The 26730-nt window shown below is 38.8% G+C and overlaps 1 protein-coding gene across 1 annotated transcript in view; it reads right to left on the minus strand.

Annotated features, from left to right (window-relative positions):
* Nucleotides 1-26730, minus strand: part of LOC150085797 (TBC1 domain family member 12-like) — a 458606-nt gene that overhangs the window by 29824 nt on the left and 402052 nt on the right. The window contains exon 10 of the mRNA XM_090374697.1: nt 12641-12750. Within this exon, the coding sequence (XP_090230823.1) occupies nt 12641-12750 (110 nt within the window). The remainder of the gene's footprint in view (nt 1-12640; nt 12751-26730) is intronic.

Consider the following 26730-nt stretch of genomic DNA (forward strand, 5'->3'; position numbering starts at 1 on the left):
ACAATGAAAGCAACGCGGAGATGGGGGAAACTCCTGGTGCCGCTTGACACTAAATACACTCTAAACTCTACACTCTAACCTGTACTGTTCAGAGATGTGTCTAGACGTACCAGAGGTCCCAAGGTGTGCCAGTTGAACATGCTCCACACCATTACTGACCATCCACCTGCCTGAAAAGTTCTTTGTTGATATTATGGATGTACAGCTTTGTGCAGTTTCTGCCCAGATATGCACCCTCCCATCCACTTGAAATATCTGGAAACTGGACTCGTCGGATCAGGACATCTGTATCCAATCATCCAAGGTCCAGCACCGATGTTCTTTCGCCCAGTTGAAGCATAGAGTTCTGTGTCGTGGTGTTAGTAATGGAACTCTGGGGGGGGGGTGGCTCCCATAACCTGTTGCAGCTAATGATTGCCTGATGGTCTTGGTGGAGACGTTTCTGGCACCTCCCTCGTTGAAACCAGCAGTGATTTGTGCCACTATCGCTCTCCAGTCGGGTGAAACAATGGAAGACAGACGTCGATGCCTACGTTCATCCACCACTTTTCTCCACTCACAGTATATCTATGATGAGATGTTATTCAAGAAATGGCATATTCCTGATACACTGTTGACACTGTTGAACAGGGATAGTGCAATTTCTGTATCACCTCCATGATAGAGTGACCCATGCGTAGCACACCCACTATCATCTCTCTTTCGAAGTCGGTTAACTCACGACGTTTATCCATACTGACAATGAATTACTGTTTATGTAAATGCAGTGAACCTTTATACCTGCCAAGCGGTGGGTTCGTCCACTAGCAAGAGGAGTGACAGTGTCATGTTGCCCAGGAACCAGGTATCCCATGAATGCCATCCTTTCGGTGTACTGGTATAGACTAATAAACAAATATACGAAGCAACACTATATGTTGGTGGGCTTTTGCATAGAGGAGTATGCGTAGAGGTAATGACATCTATGAAAAAGTAGCAATGTAGTGATCTAATATGCCATTCGTATGCGATTTGGCCCAGAGTATGCAGGTTGAAGGAGAGGGGGAAGCAAACTGATATCATAACTAAACTCACTTCCCTGTATAAATTTTTTTTTTTATAATTATCAGTATTTTGAAAGATTATTATTAAAATAAATGACCATGGATTTGTGGTTGAAAAAAGGAACTTTAAAACAAGAAGAAAGTACTTCTAGTATTGCAACTGTGGTCGATGAAAACAAAGACAATATTGTCACACTTTGAAGTGGCGATGAACAATTGCAGCCTTTTGTACCCCAAAAATATGAAGTGAAGAAACAGGAACCAACTAATAAAAGACCAAAACGAAAATATGATGATAGTTATTTGAATTTCGGCTTTACATGTGTTAGAAGTAAAGATGCTCCTGATGCACAGTACGCCGTATGTAATAAAATATTAGCAAACAGTTCTTTGCCTCCATCTAAACTTGTGTTTCGTAAGTGTTCCATAAATATATTGTGAGAGGAAAAGTGTTTGTTATTAAAAAAGTGTGGGAAATGCTGGAACAGATGTTCATTTCAGTCGTACCATTTTAGGGAGCCAGCTATGCTCTCAAGACATTTTTGAATGAGAAATGGCGATAAATTGCCTAAGGACTGGTTAGTTAGCGAATGCAGAATGAGAAAACTTGGGTATTCCATTTGGGGAATTGTTGTTTGTTGGATAACGAAGGCCATAATGCACCTATTACAATCTTATTTGGTACGTGATTGTTATATTAAAAAAAGAGGATTCAGATCAGATGATATTTGTTTATCATTCTCAGGAAGGTAAAAACATTATTAATATCTTGTCGGTCACCGAGGATCTACTGTAAGGTAAGTCTATTAGAGGAATATAGATGTGAAGAGAAAGCTGTTTGTTGTTCTCTCAAGCATAATGGGCATTCAATGATAAAGTGGTTTATTGTGAGTTGAGTTGAGTTTGACAGTTGCTGCATAGTGGAGGGTCATCCTGAGTGAGTAAATAATTATGAGTTAGGTGGGTATGTCCTTTTGCATTCTGGCAAGTACTACTACTTCCTTTCTATTGCCTTTTAGGCTTGATAGCTACTGCTTATTATCATTTTTAATCTGGAAGAGTTTATTGCTTTTTTGCTCCTGCCAAATGAATAGTCATTTTTTTCTAACAGTGCTATGTATGATGTGTTTGAAATCTGTGTAAGGTATCTGGATGCCTGGCATTCTTGGCAGCAAAGTCCGCTTGTTCATTTCCTATGATTCCAGAATGCCCAGGTATCCAAGAAAATAATTTTTTGCCTGTTTGCAAGAAGCTGCACTAACTTTATTCGAATTTGTTGTAGTAATGGATGTAGTGCTGCACTCCAAAGGGAGTTGCTGGGATATTGTAATGTTTGGTAGAACTGCAGCTATGCCAACTTTACTATCTGTGTTGGAACCATCAGAGTAAATTTGGGTAAAACTAGAGAACTGAAAAGCGTGCGTAGCATGGATTTGTTGAATATTGAAATTTGGAAGTGCATTCTTTCCCCATTACTGGAAATATTGGTCAACATTGGCCAAGAGTATTTGCCATGGTGGTGTAGTCGTACTAATATCTAGAATTATGTTATTCATATTTAGTTCCCAGCACATAGTTAAGTTTTGTAATCTAATGCCACATGGTTTATTCTGCAAAGGTTTATATTGGTACAAATTATGCCATTTTGGGGTGAATAGATATATATATATAGGATGCCTTATAGGATGATGTGGGAAACTACTGATTTTAGTTGCATAGCTTAATAGCAGAGCATGCCAATGAAGGAATAGAGGTGGTTCGTGTGCTTCCGTATAGACACTCTGAACTGGCGATGTACGAAAAGCTCCCAGTGAAATTTGGAGGGCATTGTGATGTACTGGTTCGAGCCATTTTAATGCACTTTCTCTAGCTGAGGCATATGCAGGAAATCCATAGTCTAGTCTGGATCTTATTAGCAACTGGTATAAGTGTAGTAGCACGTACCGAACTGCACCCCATGACATAGCAAAAATTGCCCTGAGGAGATTCAGCTTCTTTAGAAAGGTTGCACGAATATGCTTAATATGTTCTAAAAAACTTAAGATTTTTATCCAAAATTAGTCCAATTTTTATCCAAGAAAGCTAATATTCTGTTGAAAAGTAATTTGATGAGACTCGATATGTAAATCTGTATCAGGATGTTGTTGTTGTTGTTGTTTGTTAGATTTATTGGTGCATCAGCAACTTAGGCTATAATGCACTAATTACTGTCTGATATTTCCTTCGTTTTTCTTACAGGAGATAGCAGTTCAGATAAGGTGATATTTATTAATAAATTTTAGAAAAAGAAAAATGTCATCTATGTTCTCTCGATCTCCTAGAACACACTGCAGTGTTAAATGATTGTAATTATGAAAATTAGAGGAAAAAGCTGTTTTCCGTTCTTTTTGATATTGCGGGCATTCTATGATGATATGCTTTACTGTTAGTGGGCATAAACAATTACTGCATTGTGGAGGGTCACTGTTTGTTAGTAGATAGCTATGAGTGAGGAAAGTATGACCAATGCGTAATCTGGCTAAAATAGTTTCTTCCATTCTGTTTCGTCTCAGGCTGGATTGCCATAGTTTAGGTTCTCTCTTGATTTCAAAAAGTTTATTATTTTTCTGATCTTTCCACAAGCGTGTCCACACTTCTTTATATGTCTGTTTGATAAAGGCCTTTTGATCAATATAAGGAGTCCTGAAATTTGATGGTATGACATTTTTAACAATTTTAGCAGCTAAATCTGCCTGCTCATTTCCTACGATTCCAACGTGTCCAGGGATCCAGCAAAATATTACGAGCTGTCCACGTCCATGAAGTGCTAATAACTGTGCTAAAATTTTCTGTATCAGAGGATGACTAGGGAAGGATTTACACTGTAGAGCATTAACAGCACTCGACGAGTCCGTATAAATGATGGATTTAGCGTACGAGGCTTCTTTTATATTCTCTAGGGCTAGTAGAATACCATATAACTCTGAGGTATAAGTACTGCATTCTGGTGGGAGCTGTCTGGAGATGGTGGCATTTGGTAGTACTACAGCTGTGCCAACTTTATTACCAATTTTGGATCCATCTGTGTATAGCTGAATGAAGCGGCTAAACTCTGTAGAGTGAGCCATATGTATTTGTCAAATGTTGATATCGGAGAAGTTATTCTTTCCCCATTGCTGAAAATGTCTATCAATATTTACTGGAGCCATGGAAAGCCATGGCTGCGTTTCCATGCTAGTATCCTGGAGAGTGTTAGAAAACTTCAGGCCCCAGCTTGTGATCAAAGCTTCAAGCCTAATGCCAGATGGTTTGTTGTAACGCCATTTAGTTTGATAGATTTCGCTCCGTTTTGGCGTGAAGAGGCATTGCCACATGGGATGATGTGGGAGACTGCTGATTTTGGCTGCATAATTTAGTAGTAGAGTTTCCCGCCTAAGGTGTAACGGTGGTTCATAGGCTTCGGTATACAGGCTTAAGATTGGTGATGTGCGAAAAGCCCCCAGTGCAACTCTTAATGCACTGTGATGTACAGGGTCAAGCCATTTCAATGCACTTGGCCTGGCTGAGTCATATGCAGGAGACCCATAGTCTAACCGGGATCTGATCAGTGAGCGGTATAGATGTAACAGCACGTAACGATCTGCACCCCATGACATAGAAGAAATTTCTCTGAGAAGATTTAGTTTTCTAAGACAACTTGTACGAATATGTTTTATATGTTCCAGGAAGTTTAATTTTTTATCTAATATTACACCAAGAAATCTAATACTAGGTTGGAAAGTAATACAATGAGAATCCAACTGAAGGTCTGGATCCGGATGCAAAGAACGTTTGTGACAGAAGTGTACAGCAGTCGTTTTTGGTTTAGAAAGCCGATATCCATTATTTTTGGCCCAAGAGACTATTTTGTTAATGGTGCCTTGTAGTCTTCAATAAGTCTCATATTTTGAGAATGACATGACATGGCAAGATCGTCAGTGTACAAGTATGCGTCAACTGTGTTAGGTATGCACTTGGTAATAGAATCAATCCTAATGGCAAAGAGTGTGGCACTCAACACTGATCCTTGGGGAACTCCCTTTCTTGTACATATGCTCGAGATAATGAAGAGTGGAATCGGACTTGGAAGGATCTATTGCCTAGAAAGTTCTTAATAAATTTTGGGAGATGACCCCGAAGTCCACATTTATGCAAGTCCTGAAGAATTCCGTATCGCCAAGTTGTATCAAAGGCCTTTTCGATGTCAACACATACCATGACTAGATGTTCATTTCTCAGGAACGCATTCCGGATATTTGTTTCGGCCTTGATAATGAGATCAAGTGTACATCTTTTTCTCCGGAAACCATACTGACTTGGGCTTAAAATGTTTTGAGTTTCTAATAACCATATCAGTCTGGCGTTAATTATTTTTTCCAATGTTTTTCCCAGACAACTGGTTAGAGAAATAGGACGGTAATTTTTGGGATCTGTGTGGTCTTTCCCTGGTTTCGGGAAGGCTAGCACATAAGAATGGCACCAGCTAGCGGGGTAATACTCCTCTAAGAAAATTCTGTTATACAGTTGTAAGAGTACAGTTAATGATTCCTCACTTAGATGACAGATCATGGTGTAATAAATCCCGTTGGGACCTGGAGCACTGTTTTTCACTCGTGCAAGTGCATTACGCAATTCATTCATGGTCAGAGGCAGATTACAAGAATGAACAGTATTAAAATTTAGTTTGTATTTTTCTGTCTGGGATTTTAGCAATTGAAATGCAGGTTCATATGTGGCAACAGCTGAAAGCGTTTCAAACGTAGTACCTAAGGCATTGGCAATTTCTGTAGGTTCAGAGATTTCTTTCCCTTTTACAAGTAGAATAGGAGTTGTCTGCGAGTATTTACCATTAATTCTTTTGATTTTTTTCCATATTGTAGAAGTATCCATGGATCTGTTTATGGTGGAGGCATAATGCGCCCATGCTTCTTTTTTTACTCTCCCTTCTTATATGACGAGTTTTAGCTCTGACTCTCTTAAACTGTAGGAGGTTAGCTGTGGTTGGATGTTTTCAAAAAATATTCCAATATTTGTTCCTTTCTTTTTTAGCACTGTTGCATGCTTCGTTCCACCACATTTTTGGATGAAGCCGGATTTTGGTATAGCAGTCTCGGATGCTTTCATTATTGTATCTGTAATGTAGCTTACTGCAGAGTCAATTGTGTGGGTTGCTACGAAGACAGTATCTAAGTGAGCTATTTCTTGGTATTTAATCCAGTTAGCCTTAGCAAATTTCCAGGTTGTCCTAATGTTACTCTGAGGGGTAGAACTTATACAGAAAGTACAGATGATAGGAAAGTGATCGCTCCCGCGAGGGTTATTAGTAACGGTCCAGTCTATGAGAGGAAATATCACTGGAGAGCATATTGAAAGATCAATAGCAGAAGTTGAGCCAGATGATAAATGCACGTATGTGTGAGCACCTGTGTTTAAAATTGTCAGGTTATGTTTATCTAAAATTTTTTCAATTATCTGTCCTCTGGAGTCAAGATGTTGAGAACCCCATAGCAGGTGATGGCCATTCCAGTCACCCATAATACAAAAGGGAGCAGGTATTTGCATTAATAAATTATCTAAATCAGCAAAGGTGTATGTATGATTTGGTGATAGATACAATGAAACTAATGTTATTGTGATTCTGAAGGTGACACGGACAGCAATTGCCTCTAAAGATGTTTGCAGGGGGATAGGTCTAGAGGGCACCAAAGAGTTCACTATGAGTGCTACTCCTCCATGAGCTAAATTAGATGAGTTTCTATCTTTTCTATACATATTGTAATGCTTAATTTTCATAGATATTGCATTTGTGAGATTTGTTTCTTGAATGCATACTGCAACAGGCTTGTATTCAGATAGGAGATCGTAAAAATCGTCAAAGTTAGCACGGAGCCCACGACAATTCCATTGAATAACTGTATCCATTGTTTGGTTTTAGCTAGTGTCTGCTAACTTCCGTGAGGTAGTTTGCTTATGCCTGTCTATTTTTCCTTTATCCTTCTTTGAGAAGACTGGTCTGCTTGTGTCAATGTCACCTTCTGGATGAATTTCAAGAAATGTGTCATCTTCATCCACTTTTTCATCAGTGTCTATGGTATCAGATCTGAATGTGTGCGTATCAGTTCTTTCAGAGCTCTTAGTTTGTACTTTCGGTTGCTGATTGGGATTCTTATCTGGAGGTATTGTTATCGGAGTATTTACTTCTTGGGTTGCATATTTGGAGGGAGATTGTTCTTTTAATGAAGTAAGTAATGATTTTGCCCAACCAGATATAGAGATATTTGGAGGGACGGAGCAGTCAGTCTGAGTTGATATTGTGCGTAGCTGTTGAGTAACTGAGGCGTATGTAGATGATTTAGTAGGGATTGCAAAGTGTTTCTTTGCCTCTTGATATGACACTTTGTTCTCTATTTTATATTTCTGAATGTTCTTCTCTCTTTTCCATTGGATACAGTCCTTAGAGAAGGCAGAATGATTTCCCTGGCAGTTACGACAGTTTTGGGTTTCATTATTACAGTCCGTATGTGTGTGTGTTCTTTTGAACCACAAGTGACTATACCTCTGCACACAGTTTGCGAATGACCAAATTTTTGGCACTTAAAGCACCGAACTGGGTTGGGAATGTACGGTCGAACATGGCATCTGAGATATCCAGCTTTTATAGTTGTGGGGAGATTTGGTGACTTAAATGTCAATATGACTGTTCGTGTAGGGACAGGCTCTCCATCTTTTTTGATGACAATTCTTTTTGCCTGGACTACATTTTGGTTACTTAATTCGGAGACAAGTTCATCCTCTGATACATTTAGAAGATCCCATTCAGATATTACCCCTTTAGAGGAGTTCAAGGTGGCATGTGGGGTAACCTTTGTGAGAATTCCACCAAAGGTAGATATTTTCAAGAGTCTTTCAGCATTCTGTGTTCACTCATCTCCACTAATAGGTCTCCAGTTCTTAGTCGCCGAACCATTTTTGGAGGCCCAGCCACATTTTCGAGACATTTCTGAATCAAAAATGGGGAGAGCTTACTCAATGGTTGGTCTGTGGAGGAATGCAATATTAAGAAGAGAGAAGCAGAAAAATCTGTCCCTTCTTTTTTTTGTCTCTTAGCATGGGATTTATTCAAATTATCATGGTCGTCATGTCTACTTGAATCTGGATCAAGAGATCCATACTAGGACTGTTTTGTGTTGTCCATAGTTGCTCCTTTTAGTCCCGGGAGAGTGGATTTCTCCTCCCAGGCTTCCAGCCCCACCACATGGAGGCAGGAGCGGTGCCACCAGTGACCAAGCGATAAGGTTGTTAGTGTTAGTGCGTTAGTAGATTAGCCTTATATACAAGAAGAAAGGTGGCTTTCCTTTCTGTTGAGTAAGCTGACTTCTTTACTTTAGAAGAGCAAAATTATATAACTTTGGAAATTAGAAAATAACGTTCAACTACAATCAATCGCTCTTTTAAGAAAATCGCTTTCAAATCACTGAGGAATCGCTTTAGTCACTCGTTTGGCACTCGGGGCCGTATCAGGATGTAAATTCTGTTTACGACAAAAATGAATTGCTGTTGTTTTTTTGTTTTGAAAGTCTATATCCGTTATTTTTTGCCCACTGAACAAGCTTGTTAATTGTGCCTTGAAGCTGCCTTTCAATGAAATGCATGTTTTGTGAGTGGCACGAGATTATCAGCATACAGATATGTTTCAACTGTGTCAGGAATAAATTTGGTAATTGAATTAATCCTGATGGAGAAGAATGTGGCACTTCCTGATGGAGAAGAGCAGTGCAGATGGTCTGCAAAAGGAGCTCATGGTGTTTTGTCAATGATATACAGGAATTTTTCTAGCAGGGAAAAGGAGGCGATTATCCCCTTGTACAAGGCAATGGTCAGACCACACCTTGAGCATTGTATACAGGTCTGGAGGCCCCATTTTAGGAAAGCTGTAGAGCTGTTGGAACGAGTACAGAGAAGGGCAACAAGGTTAGTGAATAGAACAAAGGATTGCTTACAGTGTCTGGAGACTACGTACCTGCAAGGTGATCTGATTGAGGTGTATAAGGCCTTGAATGGTTTTGACCAATCTCAATGCTGATGGGATTCTTTCTCTTGCCCAGATCAATCACCTGAGGGGACATAAATTCAAGTTGAGGAAAGGCTAAATCAACCACCCGCTGGCTAAATTTACCTTTAGCGCCAGTGGGTCGTTGATTTCTGGAACAAATTTCCACCTGTCGTTATAGAAGTGGCCAGCTTAAATAAATTCAAGGCAGAACTAGACAAACATTTGGGCCAAATGGATAGATGAAATGGGAAGGTTTTTTCTTTTTCTTTTTGGCTGATGCTGTATAAGCTTGCTTTCTTGCATCATATGCCTGTACTAATGCTAATGAATAGGGCATTTTACCAATTCTAAAACAAGAAGTACAGCAATACCTCGCTTAGCATGGCTTCAAACAGCACAGGATTCACTATAGCACAGTTTTCAATTTAGTTTAAGTCAAAAATTTACTGTACATATTAAAACTCATTCAACAGCCTAGACACGTATTCTACATATATGCTGTATTGTCGTAGCCCAGGTACGCGTACATATATGCTGCGGTGCCAACTATGGTCTCACATGTACATGTGCCAATAGCTCCCCTTGGGCAGGCAGCAGCAATGTGCAACAGTGTTCAGCATCCTTAATTCCATCCTGACGAGATGACATGATAAATTATCAAACTTTTCATTTTACAAATACGATTGAAAATATATTTGCATCTTGGCTAGAAATTCCTGCTAACAACATGTGTTCTGTTTGGCAGCATGTTTTGCCCATTTTGGCAGATGATTTCACTGGTTTTGAATCGCAAATTTAGAAAATTGCTGAAGGCACTGTGAAGATTGGAAAAGACTTGGGATTTGAAACTTTGGACACTGCCAATGTACGTGACTGCTCTGACTCACATGCAAATGATTTAGATGATACAACTCTCCTTGAACTTGATGAGCAAACTGCATATGAAGATGAGAAAAACAATTCTGAAGTGGCACCAAAAGAATTTTCAACAGAAAATTGGAGAAAGTTTTTCGGGGGGGGGGGGGGGTTGACTTCGCCCTACATGATGATTATGAATGGAGATCTGGATGTTGAACGTAGCATCAATATACAGAAAATTTTACAAGATGGGATTCGACGCCACAAAGACTTGTACGCCGAGAAAAAGAAGAGATGCTTTCACCAGACTTTATTATTGAAATGCCTAAATAAACAATAAAGCTTTTTTCTGATCTCTCATGATGTTACCTTTTCATTAATAAAATTTTTGCAATATTTTTTTATTTCAAATCCTTTTAATTGGCTATCAAGCACAAATTAAACACATGCTTTCACATAACACGGAACAGTTTCTGTACCAATTATCAGTGCTATGAGGGGTATTGTTATATAGTAGTAGTAGCGGCACGTGATGCAAGAAAGCAAAGCGTATGAGCTTATCTTACGACAAAAAAAATTCACACAACCATTCCCTCTATATGTTTGTCCAGTTCCTTCTTAAATTTATTTAACCTATCAACTTCCACAATGACAGATGGAAATTTGTTCCAACAATTAACCACCAGCTGGCTAAAGGCAAATTTTCGCACATCTGTTCTACATCTGTCTTTCCTCAATTTGAATTTATGCCCCCTTAGGTTCGTAATCTGAACAAGTGGAAGAATCCCATCAGAATTGAGCATGCTCAACCCATTCAAGGCCTTATACACCTCAATCAGATCACCTCGCAGGTGCCTATTCTCCAGCTGTTGCAATTTGCACAACTTAAACCTCTCTTGGTTGTTGTTTGTTTGTTATTTGGTTTTTAGGAGCATTAGCAACTAAGGCCATATTGCTTCGGGAATATGCGGTGGTCATTCCTTTTCCGCATCCTCCATATTTGGTTGTTGTTGTTGTTGTTATGGGGGTTTAATGGCGCACGAACTGCTGGGGCTATAGTGCACCTATTCATAGAAAATAATAAAAATCAAATTTCAGATAGAATCAATTTATGGTTTATTAGAGTGATGTTTTAAAATTTATGATACAATCCAATTTTTTTCAAAAAAGAGAAGAATTCATTGATATTTGCATCGTCACCTATATTTTTTTAATGTCTTCGGTTCCGGAAGATTTTTTAGGGAAAGGAGGATGGATATTCTGTCCTGATCATAGTGAGCGCAGTCAACGAGAATGTGTTTGACTGATAAGTGCGAGGAACAGTGTGGACAATGAGGAGGATCCTCTCCTGTAAGTAGGTGAAGGTGAGTCAGATATGTATGTCCTATCCGTGCTCGTGCAAGCACTACTTCTTCTCTTCGTACTGTTTTGGTGCTAGAGCGCCAAAGCTGTGGATCCTGTTTCAACTGATAAAGTTTATTATTGCTTTGGGTGTGCCATAACTCTTTCCACATCGCAAGACATGACATGTTGTTTATATTATATGATTATAGTCATAGATTGGAATAGGAGCAAGGGTTAAATCATAAGTTGATTGATTTTTTGGCAGTTTTGTCAGCGAGTTCATTCCCTTTTATCCCCGAATGGGCTGGGATCCAGCAAAAGGTCACTGATTGATGACGTTCCTCAATTTTTAATAATAGGCTTCTGATTTGGTTTAATATAGGATGAACCTTGTAAGAAAAGTTTTGTATTGCTGTAATTGAGCTTAGAGAGTCAGTGTATACAATATATTTTAGAGATGGGTAGAGATTCAGGTTTTCTAAAGCTAACTTTATTGCATGAAGTTCTGCAGAGAAGCTGCTATACTCAGGTGGAAGGGAAGCAGAAATGATTGTAGAGGGAAATACTGCTGCTGCTCCAACAGCTGAGTGTGATTTGGAGCCATCAGTATATATTGGCAATAAACTAGCATATTTCTTAATATGGCTTGCATGAAGTTGTTTCACGGTGAGTGACAGTAGAAGATTCTTTCCCCATTTTTGAAGATAAGTATCACAAGTTAATTGTGGAGGAGGTGTCCAAGGTGGGTGAAAGCATTTCACTACGTCTAGCCTGTTGACATTAGGAATATTCAAACTCTGTGTTATTTCAATTAGGCGCAAGCCAGCCGGTCTTATCCGTATTTGGTGGTGACGGGCTCGAACCCCAGTCTAATCAAGAAGCGTGTGCTATGCACTGCTGCTCCTTCCCACCTGGCTATGGAGGTGCCCCTCTCTTGGTAAGAAGATCCCTGCATTCCCCTCACCAATCTTGTTGCCCTTCTCTGTACATGCTCAAGCAAATCTACATCCTCCTGAAAATGAGGCCTACAGACCTGTATGCAGTACTCAGGCATGGCTTGACCATTGCCTTATACAGAGGGACAATCACCTCCTTTTCCCAGCTATTATTATTACTATTAGTTAGTTATCCTTTTGACGTATATCAAAGAAAAAACGTGTCATAATTCACTGGAAATCAGGTTATTCTGATATGATTACTTTTATTAAAATTGATACACATGAGGGGGGAAAATAAATAAATAAAACCTGATTTTTCACATTTAAGAGTCAGGTGAAATGAAATGAAGTAAAAAATACTAAATCTTAATAAAAATAGCACTTACCAATCAACCAAATATAAGTCTGGACTTAAATTGTGCTTTTCAAAATGATTATATAATTTGGGTAAATTTTCTCTGAAGAATTCTTCATATGCAGAATAGTATGTATTCATCTAAAATAATAATATATATATGGAAAGATAAGATGTCACTTACAAAATCAAAACACAAATTAAAGCAGCAAAACAACAACAAACTTTAAATTTTAATAAGGTACTACAGTAGCATTTTTCAAACCATGGATTGCAAAAGACAATAAAAAAAAAACTTATTTTTTTAATTTCTTTATTTTCTTTTTAATTTGCAGTTGATATATTCACTCTTTAGGCTGTCGAAAACAAGATAATTCTAATACGATTCACTATCATTGCCTTCGGAAATGTTTCTATTTCATGTAGGTTTACCTTTCAATTATACTGAATTTCCTTCTATCTGTAAACTGCACATTTTACCTTTTGTATACTGTATTAATTGTATATAAACATTAGAATTATTGAATAGACACTGTTTTGCATGTTTCTGGAATAAATAAATCAGTATCCCACTGATGTTGTTGTTGGTGTTATTAGTTATTTTTGGCACAAGGGCTGCTTAAACCATATTGCGCCAATCAGTGATATGAAAGTTATCAATGGTGACTGTTATGGAAACAGTCAGAGACGACCATATAATTTTATTCGTTTAAGAAAGCAGAATAACTCGAAGGGATTAGCATCGTTGCCTTTGATATGAGAGAATTTTAGAGGTTCATTTGGAAGGAAGCTGAATGAGCATTGCTGAGCATGTTTGTACAGAGTGCATTCAACAAGAATGTGCTTCATTGTGAGCTGACAGTTTCATTGAAAACACTGTGGAGGATCATTTCCTGTGAGGAGAAATAGGTGCGTAAACTGGCTGTGGCCGATTCGTGCTCTGGTTTAGATTACTTCTTCCTTTCTGTTAGTACGAAAACTAGAGGTACATAACTGTGGTTCTGGTTTTATTTGCAATAATATTATCCGTTTAACTTGCCATAGAAGTGTCCATTGTTCCTTACATATCCTTCGTATCATAGGTCTGAAATCAACATATGGAACGCGAGAGCCTGAAGATGATGGGTTAGATAGATGTTTTGCGGCATAGTCTGCGCATTCGTTTCCTGGGATCCCAGTGTGGCCTGGGATCCAGCAGAAGATGACTACTTGCTGGCGTTCCTGACCAAGAATCATCTTACTTCTTATGGTTTTTATTAAAGGATTGGTTGGTTGGTGATTAGGTGTTTTGTAGGACTACTAGTGTACTCTGCGAGTCCGTATATATTACACCTTTTTTTAATGGAGCGATGGACGTTTTCTAGGGCAAGCTTGATGGCGAATAACTCAGCTGTATAACTGCTGCATTCAATAGGCAGAGATACAGAGATGGTGTTAAAAGGGAAAACTGCTGTAGCACCTACTCCACTATCAGACTTTGATCCATCTGTGTCTATTTTCATGAAATGCGGATAATTTTGTGTGTGAGTAGTATGAAGTTGTCGCACGTTAATATTTGCAAGGGAATCTTTTCCCCAGTTTAGGAAGTAATTGTCACAGGATGGATTAATACAGGACCATGGGTCCTGTATTAATCCATCAATACAGGACCCATGGTCCTATTAATACAGGACCATGGGTCCTGTATTAATCCATCAAGAATCATTAATCCAACAAGATCCATCAAGAAAAGTCCTCCAAGATCCAAACACTTCAGTTCCACATGGGAGAACTGAAGTGTTTGGATCTTGGAGGACTTTTCAAAGTGTACCAGCTTGTTCCAACTTTCTGATAGAGCCTGCAATCTGATGCCAGTAGGTTGAACTGCTCTGGGTTTATTTCTGTAGAACATTTTAAACTGTGGATCACTTAGGATAGGCCAAATGGGATGGGTAGGCATGCTTTGAATTTTAGCAGCATAATTCAGAGGTAACACCTTTCTTCTGACGCAGAGTGGAACTTCGTGGGTTTCAGCGTAGAGACTTTGTACTGGCGATGTTCTATAAGCACCTGTAGCAATCCTGAGGGCAGAATGTTGACCAGGAGCAAGCCATACTAGCACACTCTCCCTAGCAGAGTCATAATCAAGACTAGATTATGACCGGGGCCCCATAATCAAGACTAGATCTAATTAGAGTTCTTATTTTTTATAGGCAGCGGAGGCAAGGTGAGACTATTCACTGGGGAGGCGAATGCTACTCATAACTGAGATAGGATGATTTGTCAGGTGTAGCTCTGGGTCAGGATGCATCCCTCGTTTGTTACAAAAGTGAATGGGGCTAGATTTTTAATGAGATAGTCTGTAACCATTCTGTGTCATCCATAGTTCAATATTGTTTAGCGAGATTTGTAGTTGCCTTTCAATGAAGTTCATATTCAGCGAACTCCAGGAAACAGTCAGATCATCGGCATAGAGATACGAGTTCACAGTGTTGGGAATATATTTGATAATATGATTTATTCTCAATTCAAATAAAGTAGCACTGAGAACTGAGCCCTGTGGGACTTCTTCCTCTTGTATATAGATTTGCGAGAAGACTTGTCTATAGTGAACTTGAAAAGATCTATACTGAAGGAAGTTTTGTATATAGCATGGTAAGTGGCCTCTCAGGTCAAGAGAATGAAGATCTTTTAAGATACCAAAACGTCAGGTGGTGTCAAAGGCCTTCTATATGTCAAGGCAGACCATGACAAGATGTTCATTTCAAATAAATGCATTCCTAATATTTGTTTCAGCGCTGACCATAAGATCTCGGGATGAGCGATTTTTTCTGAAACCAAACTGGTTATCAGAGATTAGATGTTTTGAATCCAGATACCATGTTAATCGGCGGTGTATAATTTTTTCTAAAGTTTTATTCAGGCAACTGGTAAGAGAAATTGGTCTATAATTTTGAGGGATAGAATGATCTTTCCCTGGTTTGGGAATTGCCAGTATATAGGAGTGAAGCCAGCGAGTGGGGTATGAATGTTCAATAAATTTACGGTTGTAAAAGGTCAGCAGCAAGGATAATAATTTATTGTCTAAGTGCTGAAGCATTATGTAATACACTCCGTCAGGACCAGCAGCACTGTTCTTTGAGGAATATATAGCTTCTTGAAGTTCAATCATAGTAAGTGTGTGATTGTATGGTAGAGAAGCAGCGGTTTTGAAGTTAATTTTGATTTTTCGGCTGAAGCTTTGATCTTCTGAAATGATGGATCATATGAGGTCAAGTCACACAACTGAGAGAATACTGTCCCTAGAATATTCGCAATCTCTACAGGAGTAGAGAGCTCCTGTCCATTCCAGTTGAATAATGGCGAGGATAATGGAGGAAAAATGCCATTTACCTGTCTTATTTTTTTCCATATTATTCTTACATCAGTATTTTTATTTACTGAAGTTGCAAATCGGATCCAAGAGTTTTTTTTAGTTTTCTTTCTGATGTGTCTGGCTTTGGCTCTGAGTTTCTTATAATTTATAAGATTATTGGTAGTAGGGTATTTGCGGAATATATATTTCACGCTCGTTTTTTTCTTTTTTGGCATTCTTACATTCTTCATTCCACCAATAGTTTATGGGTCTATTATAGGTGTCTGATTGTGATTGTGGGATGGCAATAGATGCAGCTGCTAGAATGTTTGGTGATATGATCAGTGGCTGTGTCAATTGGGAAAGATTCGAAGATCTGTTTATCAAATGAAACACGAGAGGTTGTTGTTGTTGTTGTTTGAGAGCTATTGGCGCAAGAGCAGCTTAGGCTATAATGCGCCTAATCTAGGTTAAACACGAGAGGTATACTTGGCCCAATCTGCCTTGGAAAATTTCCATTTTATGTGGTTTTTTGCAGTTGAAGAGTGTGATGTTTGGATTTTACAGATTAATGAGTAGTGGTCACTGTTTAGTGGATCATCTAGAGCTGTCCACTTAATATTAGGAAAGAGGATCGGAAAGAGCATATAGTTAGATCTGTTGTTGTTGTATTTGAGGCTTTTGGCACAAGGGCCTCTCGGGCCATATTGCGCCTGTTCGTGGTTTGGATATCACTGATTTCACGTTATGATTAGATGCTATTATATAAATTTATGCATTTTAAATACTTAAACAGATCCTCAAAATTTACTTCATTACCAAGAATATGTGATAACATTAAGGGTTCCTGCAAGTTGGAGAGGGAGCTGAAGCTGGAATTTCGGGCAGATGAAAGGTGGGGACATTCAATGAGAATATGTTTTATTGTTAGATGTGACTGGCAAAAAAAGCACTGAGGAGGAGTCTCCCAAAAGCAAATGCAGATGAGTTGGATGTGAATGACCGATGCGAAGCCTTGCCAGGATTACTTCTTGTCGCCTGTTTCTTCTAAAACTAGATGTCCACAGTTGAGGTTCTTTTTTCATCTGGAACAGTTTACTATTGGTTTGAGATTGCCAGAGGTGAGACCATTGTTTCCAACATGTTTTTTTAATAATGGATTTGTAGTCTGTGTATGGAACTTTCAGTTGACTGTAAGATCCAGAGTCGGGATGTTTAGCAGCCTCATCCGCACGATCATTACCTTGGATGCCGACATGACCAGGAATCCAGCAGAAGATAACCTTGTAGTTGGCTGTTTGATGGTAAAAAAATTTAGACCGGATCTCTTTAAGAACGGGATGTGAGGGAGGAAAGGTAGATTGAAAGGCACTGATTGCACTTAAGGAGTCTGTATATATCAGAGATTGTTTGATATGATATTTGTTTATGTTATCTAGAGCCAGTTTTATTGCAAATAATTCTGCAGTATAGATACTGCAATCAGTGGGAAGAGAATCAGTTAAGTAAGTGGCGGAAACTGCTGCTGTACCAACAGCCGTATCTGTTTTGGAGCCATCGGTATAGATATGAACTTTCTGAGTTTTCCAAAGAATGCAGTTTATGTAGCTGTTGAAAGTTGGTATTTGCCAGGGAGGATTTTCCCCATCTTGAAAAGAAATTGTCACAGAGAGGTATGAATTCAGTCCAGGGAGGTTCAGGAGTAGCAAGGTCTTGGAATACAGTAAACCCCCACTATTCGTGGTATCTGTATTCGCGGTTTCGCGTATTCGCGATCGCCGATTTAATATAAAATGAAACCAAAAAAAAAAAAAAAAATGTGAATTTTAAAGCGCCGTGAATATTTTCCGCCATAAAAAACATGGGTGTGGCTAAAATTATCTTTCCCGGTCAAAACAGCACTCAGTGGGTGGGGGGGAGAGGGGTGAAAAAATCGCGAGCGTGGATGTTTCTCGCTAATCCTTGTTCAGTATGTGTTATGCGTTTGTCATGGAAGGTTTCGTCATTTGCTTTTAATTTATATGTTTATAAATTGAATAAATTTATCAATTTATAAATTGATATGCTTACAGAAATGATAAATCTACCGTTTTGCAGTGTAAAACAGACTTTTTCGAGTGTGTTAACGGAAGAAAGTGACTTTATTGTAGACAAGTTCTTTCTAACCCCTACAAAAATATGGCTACGAATAAAAAGAGAAATGTGAAAATATCAAAGAAGGTGATGACATTGGCGAATAAAATTGAGTTATTAGACAAAATTTCTAATGGTGAAAGTGTCTCCAATTGGCAAAACATTATAAAATCAATGAGTGAACGGTACAATCAATCAAGAAATCGGAAGAAAAAATCTGCCGTAGTGTCCATGAAAACGTGTTAATTGCTTCAAAAATTTGCTCTGTAACTCGTGATGTTAAATTAAAAAAAATGGAAAAGCTTTAAACCTGTGGATAGAAGACTGAACTCAAAATAAAATTCCGTTAAGTTCACTCATCATTCGCGAAAAGGCAAAACCCCTTTATCAACACTTTAGCGAAACTGGTGATAGCACTGGCGGGATGTTTTTTTTTGCTAGCAAGCAAAGGCGCTGGTTTGAAAGATTTGTTTGAAATTTCTAATAAATATTACATTTAATATTAAATTGTATCTTATTTTCATTTCGATGCCATATGCGTGCATTTCACTATGTACTGTCTATGTATATAGTCATATTATGAAGGTACATATAATACATACACAGACACAATTTTAGACTAGTTTTTCTTATATATTTCATTGGTATTGGAATTGGTGTTTAAAGGCACAAGGGCAGCTAAGGCCAATATGTGCCAGGTCCTACATTATTATTCTAAGGTAATATAATATGTTCTATTTTGGCATCATAGGAATTCATATTTATGTATTTCCTTCAGAAATGTATAGAGTGTAGCTAGGTCAGCACTATTGGCAATCATGTGGTTAAGCGATAACGGTTCTTGTAGTTGTGATTGAGAGTGGAAAATTCTTCTGAAAGGAGAATAGTGAGGACAATCTAAAAGTATATGCTTGACTGTAAGCGGTAGTGAACAATGCATGCATCGGGGTGGGTCATCCCCCATGAGTAGAAACATATGGGTTAGATGAGTATGTCCAATCCTTAGTCTTGCTAGAACAACTTCTTCCTGTCTATTTTGTCTAAACCTGGAAATCCATAACGCAGGTTCTTTTTTGATTTGGAGCAACTTGTTATTACTTTGTGCCTTCCATATTTCTGACCACTGAAACATATAGACTTTTTTTATATGCTTCAAATAATCTCTATATGGTACTTTATAATTTGCTGGTGTTGTACTGTTTGGATTTTTGGCTGCCTGATCTGCTCTCCCATTGCCTAAGATACCAGAATGCCCTGCGATCCAGCAGAATTTCACTTTATGATTCCTACTTCGTAGGTGGTTTAAGTAGCAAATGATTTGTTTTTCGATTGGTTGTGATATTGAAAACTGATTACCCAAAGCAGACACTGCACTCAATGAATCAGTGTATATTATACTGCTAGTATTGTGGATAGTGTTGATATTCTGTAAGGCTAGTTTAATTGCATATAACTCAGTAGTATAACTGCTGCATTCAACTGGTATTGATATGGAGACTGTAAAAGATGGAAAGACAGCTGCGGCACCAACTGTAGAATCTGTTTTTGAGCCATCTGTATATATTTGGTGGCTTTGTATGTTGTTGAGGGCATGTTCTTTGTGTAGTTGTTTGATATTTTCATTTGCCAGGGAGTTCTTTGTCCATTGCTGAAAGTGCGTATCACAGTGAGGGAGATTTACAGACCAGGGTGGATCAGGAATATCGCTTTCTTTAAGTATGTTATCAAAATCAATATTCCAGGTGTGAAGCAATTCTTTTAGTCTCATGCCAGTTGGTCTATTTTCATTCGGTTTACTGTTATAGAATGTTGTCCACTCAGGGTTAGAAAGCAATGGTCGAATGGGATGGTCTGGAAGGCTCTGAATTTTAGCTGCATAATTTAGAAGCAACATTTTCCTTCGAAGGTGAAGTGGAGGTTCGTGTGCCTCTACATACAGACTCTGAAGAGGGGATGTTCTAAATGCGCCGAGAGCAGTTCGAAGGGCACTGTGTTGGATGGTATTAAGTCTGATTAATGCGCTTTTCCTAGCTGAATCATATACAATAGCACCGTAGTCTAAACGAGATCTGATAATATCACGATACAAATGTAATAGAGTGTATCTATCAGCTCCCCATGTCATAGCAGAAATGGACCTAAGTATATTAAGTTTCTTCAGACAGACAGTTCGGAGGTATGTGATATGTGAAACAAAGTTCAGTTTGGTGTCCAATATTAGGCCTAAAAAACGGAAATTACTGGTGAGAGGGATCAAATGGTTTTTTAATCTGAGTTCTGGTTCTGGGTGTACCTTACGTTTTTTGCAAAAGTGAACTGCAATTGTTTTTTGACCTGATAAACTATATCCATTCTGCATTGCCCATGCCTCCAAATTATTTATAGAGAGTTGGAGCTGTCTTTCAATGGTCTGTATATTTTGGGAACGGCAAGATATAGTTAGATCATCAGCATACATATATAGTTCTACAGTATTTGGGATGTTGTGTGTTATGGTATTCAGTCTAAGTGAAAAAAGGGTAGAGCTCAGTACTGATCCTTGCGGGATACCTTCTTCTTGAGTGTAGGACCGGGAAAGTACAGATTGATAGCGGACCTGAAAGGTTCTGTGTTGAAGAAAATTTTTAACGAATTCTGGTAAGTGCCCTCGCAATCCTATGGAATGAAGCTCTCTCAATATGCCGTATCTCCAGGTAGTGTCGAAAGCCTTTTCTATATCGAGACTTACCATTACAAGATGTTCATTTTTGACGTAAGCATTGCGGATGTTAGTCTCGGCTTTCACCATTAGATCTAAAGTGGATCTGTTTTGTCGGAAACCAAACTGATTGTTGTTCATCAGTTCTTTAGTTTCGAGAGCCCAGGTAAGCCTTCTGTGTATCATCCTTTCTAGGATTTTACTTAGGCAGCTAGTTAGAGAAATAGGTCAGTGATTTTCTGGAAATGTGTGATCTTTTCCTGGTTTAGGAAAGGCCAAAATGATGGAATGATGCCAGGAAGATGGATATGTACCCTCAAGAAAAATCCGATTATAGAACATTAATAGTAAATTCAAGGCTGTACTGTTTATATGTTTCAGCATTACATAATATATACCATCAGGTCCAGCTGCACTATTAGGTGATCTTTTTAATGCTGTTTGCAGTTCAAATAGGTTAAATGGTTGATTATAGCCAATATATTGGGAAGTGTGGAATTTTATTTTGTACCTTTCTGCTGAAGCTTTGATTTTAAGAAAAGAGTTGCTATATGCTGACGTGGCAGATGTTTGGTAAAAGGTCTCAGCAAGGACGTTAGCTATTTCTTGACAAGAAGAAATTTCCTGTCCATTTTTGATTAAGATGGGAGAAGGAAGAGGTGGATATTTCCCATTTAATTGCCGAATCTTTTTCCATATGAGACGACTGCTAGTATCCTTTGTAATAGTGGAGGCAAACTGTATCCATGATTCCTTTTTGGCTTTTCTTCTAACTTGCGTAGCTTTTGACTTTAGCCTTTTATACTGAATTAGGTTGTTGGTAGTTGGGAACTTCCGGAACAGGTTCCAAGCTTTATTTTTTTCCTTTTTGGCATTGGTACAAGCTTCATTCCACCAGTGTTTAAGGTTTTTGTGTATAAATGTGGAGGCTTGAGGTATTGCTTTGGAGGCAGTGGTCAGTATTTGTCTGGTAATATGCTCTGTGGCATCATCAATGGATTGTAGTTTGATCAATTGGCTATCAAAAGAAAGACGGGTTGAAAACTTTTTCCAGTCTGCTCTGGAGAATTTCCATTTTGAGCGATTATCAGGATATGATGTTTGAAGCGTTTGTATTCTGCATATGATTGGAAAGTGATCACTGTTGTGTGGGTCGTTTAATACTGTCCATTCTATACTGGGGTATAATATGGGGGAACAGAGTGTTAAATCAATTGCTGACATAGATCCAGTGGGAAGGTGAGTATAAGTATTTTCACCAGTGTTCAGTAATGTTAGATTCAGTTGGTCTAGTATCGTCTCGATCAAGTGTCCTCTACTGTCCATGTTGTCTGATCCCCACAATGGATGATGCGCGTTGAAATCACCAAAGATACAAAAGGGTGGTGGTATCTGTCTTATGAGGTCTTCTAGTTCTTTAAACGTGCATATCTTGTTAGGTGGAAGGTACAGAGATACTAGAGTTAGAATTTGCCCAACTGATACACGTAGCAATGGCTTCTAAGTGGGTTTGAAGCGGAATATTTCTAGATGGTATTTTACGGTCAACTATAATCGCGACGCCTCCACGTGCGGATAATGAGGAGTTTCTATCTTTTCTGTAAAATGTAAAATTTCTGATTGATGGAGTGACTTGTGGAGTTAGATTAGTCTCTTGTATGCAAACGGCTATAGGACCATATCGGGAGATTAAATCATAGATGTCATCGGTATTGCTGCGTAAACCTCTACAATTCCATTGAACAATGTTCTGCATTATCGGGGTTTGAGGAGAGAAGGCGAGTCTGTCTGTTTCTTGTGAGTGAGTTGCTTTTGACGCTCGTATTTCATTTTATCTTTTCTAGGAAAATTGGGACGTCTGGAATCTGTACCCTCTTCTACGTCATCAGTTTGACCTGATGAAAATCCAGTCTCCATATCATCTTCTGCATGAAGATCAAGGACTGTTTCATCGTGTGTAGTTATATTTTCAGAGTCCATTCTATTTGAGTTTGTCTTTTGTAATTCAGTGGCTTGTTGCCTTCGTGATTTATTTGACATTTTATCACATGATTTTATTTTAGGCGGAACTGTGATAGGGGTATTGCTTATTTCATCAACTACAACGGGCTTGCTGGTAGGTTGAGGTGTTGATAGCACAGATCGTGCCCATTCTGCAATGGATGTATTGGGCGGAATTGATACATCAGTTTGGGTTGAAACAGCTTGGCATTTTAGTGTAATGGCTGTATGGATGTATTGGGCGGAATTGATACATCAGTTTGGGTTGAAACAGCTTGGCATTTTAGTGTAATGGCAGCGTACGTGGTTTTTGGGATAGTTGACTTTATTTGCTTTCTTGCTTCTTGATATGTGACCTTATTCTCAGTCTTGTACTTTTGTATTCTTTTTTCAATTTTCCAGAGTTCGCATGATTTGGAGTATGCTGGATGGTCATTCTTGCAATTTGGACATTCCGGAGCCTTTGCAGTGCACTCTGTTTGTGAATGGTTTTTTGAGCCGCAGTTAGGACAAGTATTTTCGCCTCTACATGTTGTTTGGGAGTGACCAAACTTTTGGCACTTGAAACATCTTAAAGGGTTTGGAATATATGGGCGGATACGGCAGTTTAGGTAGCCTGCTTTAACTGAGGTCGGCAAATTTGGTGTACTAAAGGTCAGTATAATATTACGTGTGGGAACAAGTTTGTCATCCTTCTTTATCATAATTCTTCTTGCTTGAGTTACTTTCTGTTCTGCTAATTCCATGACTATCTCCTCTTCAGTTACGTTCAACAAATCCCACTCACTTATTACTCCTTTTGAGGAGTTCAAGGTGTTATGTGGTGAGACTTTGATTGGGATTCCGCTTATAGATGTCATTTTTAATAAAAATTCTGAATGCTTTGCTTGAGTGGTCTCAATTAAGAGATCTCCTGATTGGAGCCTTTTCACCATTTTCGGTGTACCTGCTGCATTCTCCAGACATCTCTGGATGACAAAGGGAGAGAGTCTGCTTAGCGGCTGAGTCGATAAAGAATGTACAATCAGAAAAGCTGGTGGTTCTGATTTGTTACAGTCTTTTTTCATTCTTTTTGCCAAATTGGGATCGTCTTCCATTCTTCGAGTCTCAGTATGTTGAGAGCCTGTCGGCTCTAGTGGTGGACATGTATCACAGTCCATTGTTGCTCCTTTTAGCCCTGGGAGTGAGCACTTTTCCTCCCAGACTTCCAGCCCCGCCACGTGGAGGCAGGAGCGGTGCCACCTAGTGGCCAAGCGGTTGGAGAGGTTAGTTTGTTAGTGCAAAAAATTAATAAATATACTAGGAAAAGAAAGGTAATTTTCCTTTCTGGGTTCTTACTTAGGATCTGTTAAGTACAGAACCACTTACAAAGAAATGAGTATGAGAAAAGCACTTGAAAGAAATTATAACAAAATCACTGAGAAAGAGCACTATATATCGCTTTGAAAATCGCTTGGACACTATCGCTTGGCACTCGGGGCCTTATATATTTCATACTTTGGAACGGAACCCAAAAATCCCTTTATTACTATGGGAGCCATAACTCAGTATTCGCGTTTTCGGTATTCGCGACATTTCTCAGGAATGTAACCCCCGCGAATAGCGGGGGTTTACTGTATATTCTTAAAGTTAATTTTACAAATGATCATGAGTTCTTGAATTCGAATCCCTGTGGGGCAGTTTTCATTAGGTTTATTGTGATATAGCAGGGTGTGTTGAGGATCAAACAGCTACTGCCAGCTGAGGTGGGCTGGAGTACTTCCAATCTTTTCTGCATAATTTAACAATAACATTTTTCTCCTGAGATTCAGAGGGGATTTGTTTGCCTCAACATACAGGCTGTGAACCGGAGATGTTCTGAAGGCTCCAACGGCTATTCTAAGGGCACTATGCTGGATGGTGTTCAGACGTAATAGAGAACTTTTCCTGGTGGAGTCGTAGACAGGTGCTCCATAATCCAAGCACGACCTTATAAAAGCTCTATAGAGATATAGGAGAGAGCTTCTGTCAGCACCCCAGGACATAGCAGAGACAGCTCAGGATATTCAGTTTTTTAAGACAAGTATTCTGGAAGTACGCCATATGGGAAGAAAAATTAAGTTTATTATCTAAATGTAACCCCAACAGACAGAAATTGTTAGTGAAAGGAATCAGGCTGTTATTTAAAAAGATTTCTGGATCCGGATGTAGTTTCTGTTTTTTACAGAAATGAATAGCAGCAGACTTCTTTTCTGCTAGGGAATAACCATTCTGCAATGCCCATGATTCTATTCTAGCTATAGTAATTGTGAAGATGCCTTTCGATGGTGTTCATAGTCTGGGATTGAGTAGAGATATTGAGGTCATCGGCAAACATGTACGATTGTACTGTATTTGGTACATCCCTTGTCATATTGGTGATTCTTATTGCAAATAATGTTGCACTCAGAATGGAACCCTTTGGTACCCCTTCCTCTTGTTCAAATGTTTTGGATAAATTATTCATGTATCTCACCTGAAAAGTTCTATGACATAGGATTTGGTTTGGTTTGGTTTGTTTTGGATTTTTTTGGCGCATTAGCAACTACGGCTATAATGCGCCAAGACTAGGTAATATTTAAAAATTTTAAATTCTCGGTGACCTAATTAGTATGGCCACCAATGAAAGCAACGCGGAGATGGGGGAAACCCCTGGTGCCGTTTGACCCTAAACACACTTTACATGTCCAGATATATAATAACAAAGATATAAAATATAAATCAATAAAGACGTAACAATAGAATAAATTAAATACAATTAAAAACTTTTATTAATTTAAAATAGCTAAAAACAGCAGACACGTTGTCATTGTCGGATAAAATCTGACTGAGTGTATACGGCTCAGTCAGATGGTTAAAAGCGGTAAAACGGATATTGCTAAAATCTGGACAGTCAAATAAAAGGTGTCTAATTGTTAAAATTGTGCCACAGGACACACACATAGGAGGGTCATCAGCCCTCAGCAAAAAAGAATGAGTTAAATGACTGCGTCCTATGCGGGTCTGGGTAAGAACAACTTCCTCCTTACGATTCCTGCACAGACTAGACTGCCACGGTTCAATTACAGGCTTTATACGATATAATTTATTCGCAGTCTGTCTATTCCACGAATCCTGCCATTGGGAATATATCTTTTGGTGTATTATTTGCCTGTAGTCTGTATAGGGGACTGACAGGCAGCGATTATTATTGAGAATTGCTGATTTGGCTGCGGCGTCAGCCAAATCATTTCCCCTAATCCCAATGTGGGTGCGAATCCAGCAGAAGCGGATATCGTATTCACGTCCACGGAGGAAGTGAATCTTCTGCTGAACACTAGACAGAACTGGATGAGAATTATATCTCACAGTTATTAAAGCCTGTAACACGCTGAGAGAGTCGGAATATAAAATGAACCGTTGGTATTGGCATTCACTAATGTGATCCAAAGCTAACTCAATAGTCTGCTCTGCAGTAAATATGCTGCATTCAGAGGGAATCTGCTATGATATAGTGCTGTCTGTAAAGACAGCAGCAGATCCCACATATGACTCCGACTTCGAACCATCTGCGTAGACTGGTGCGAAGTCGGAATATTCAGTTCGGTGTGCTGAATAAAGCTGCAGGTAGACAGATGGAGTGTCCGACCTTGCCCAATTTCTAAGGGATAAGTCACATGCCGGGACATGAGCATGCCAGGGTGGAAAGGGTTGCTTTGGTGTTTGGGCAACCTTGTCTACCTTGATATTAAGTTCTTTGAGTAGCTTGTTTGTTTGTTTGTTTTGTTAGGTTTTATTGGCGCATTAGCAACTAAGGCTATAATGCGCCAAAACTAGATGACATTTAAAAATTTTAATTTTACTGACCTAATTATTAAGGTAACCAAATCAAGGTATAAAATAACAACGGTATAAAATGTAAAAATGATAAATCAATAAAGAAATTACATCAACAAAT

Source organism: Mastigoproctus giganteus, chromosome 5 (genome assembly GCF_048544385.1).
Source record: "Mastigoproctus giganteus isolate SK-2022 chromosome 5, ASM4854438v1, whole genome shotgun sequence".
In the NCBI taxonomy this organism is placed as follows: Eukaryota; Metazoa; Arthropoda; class Arachnida; order Uropygi; family Thelyphonidae; genus Mastigoproctus; species Mastigoproctus giganteus.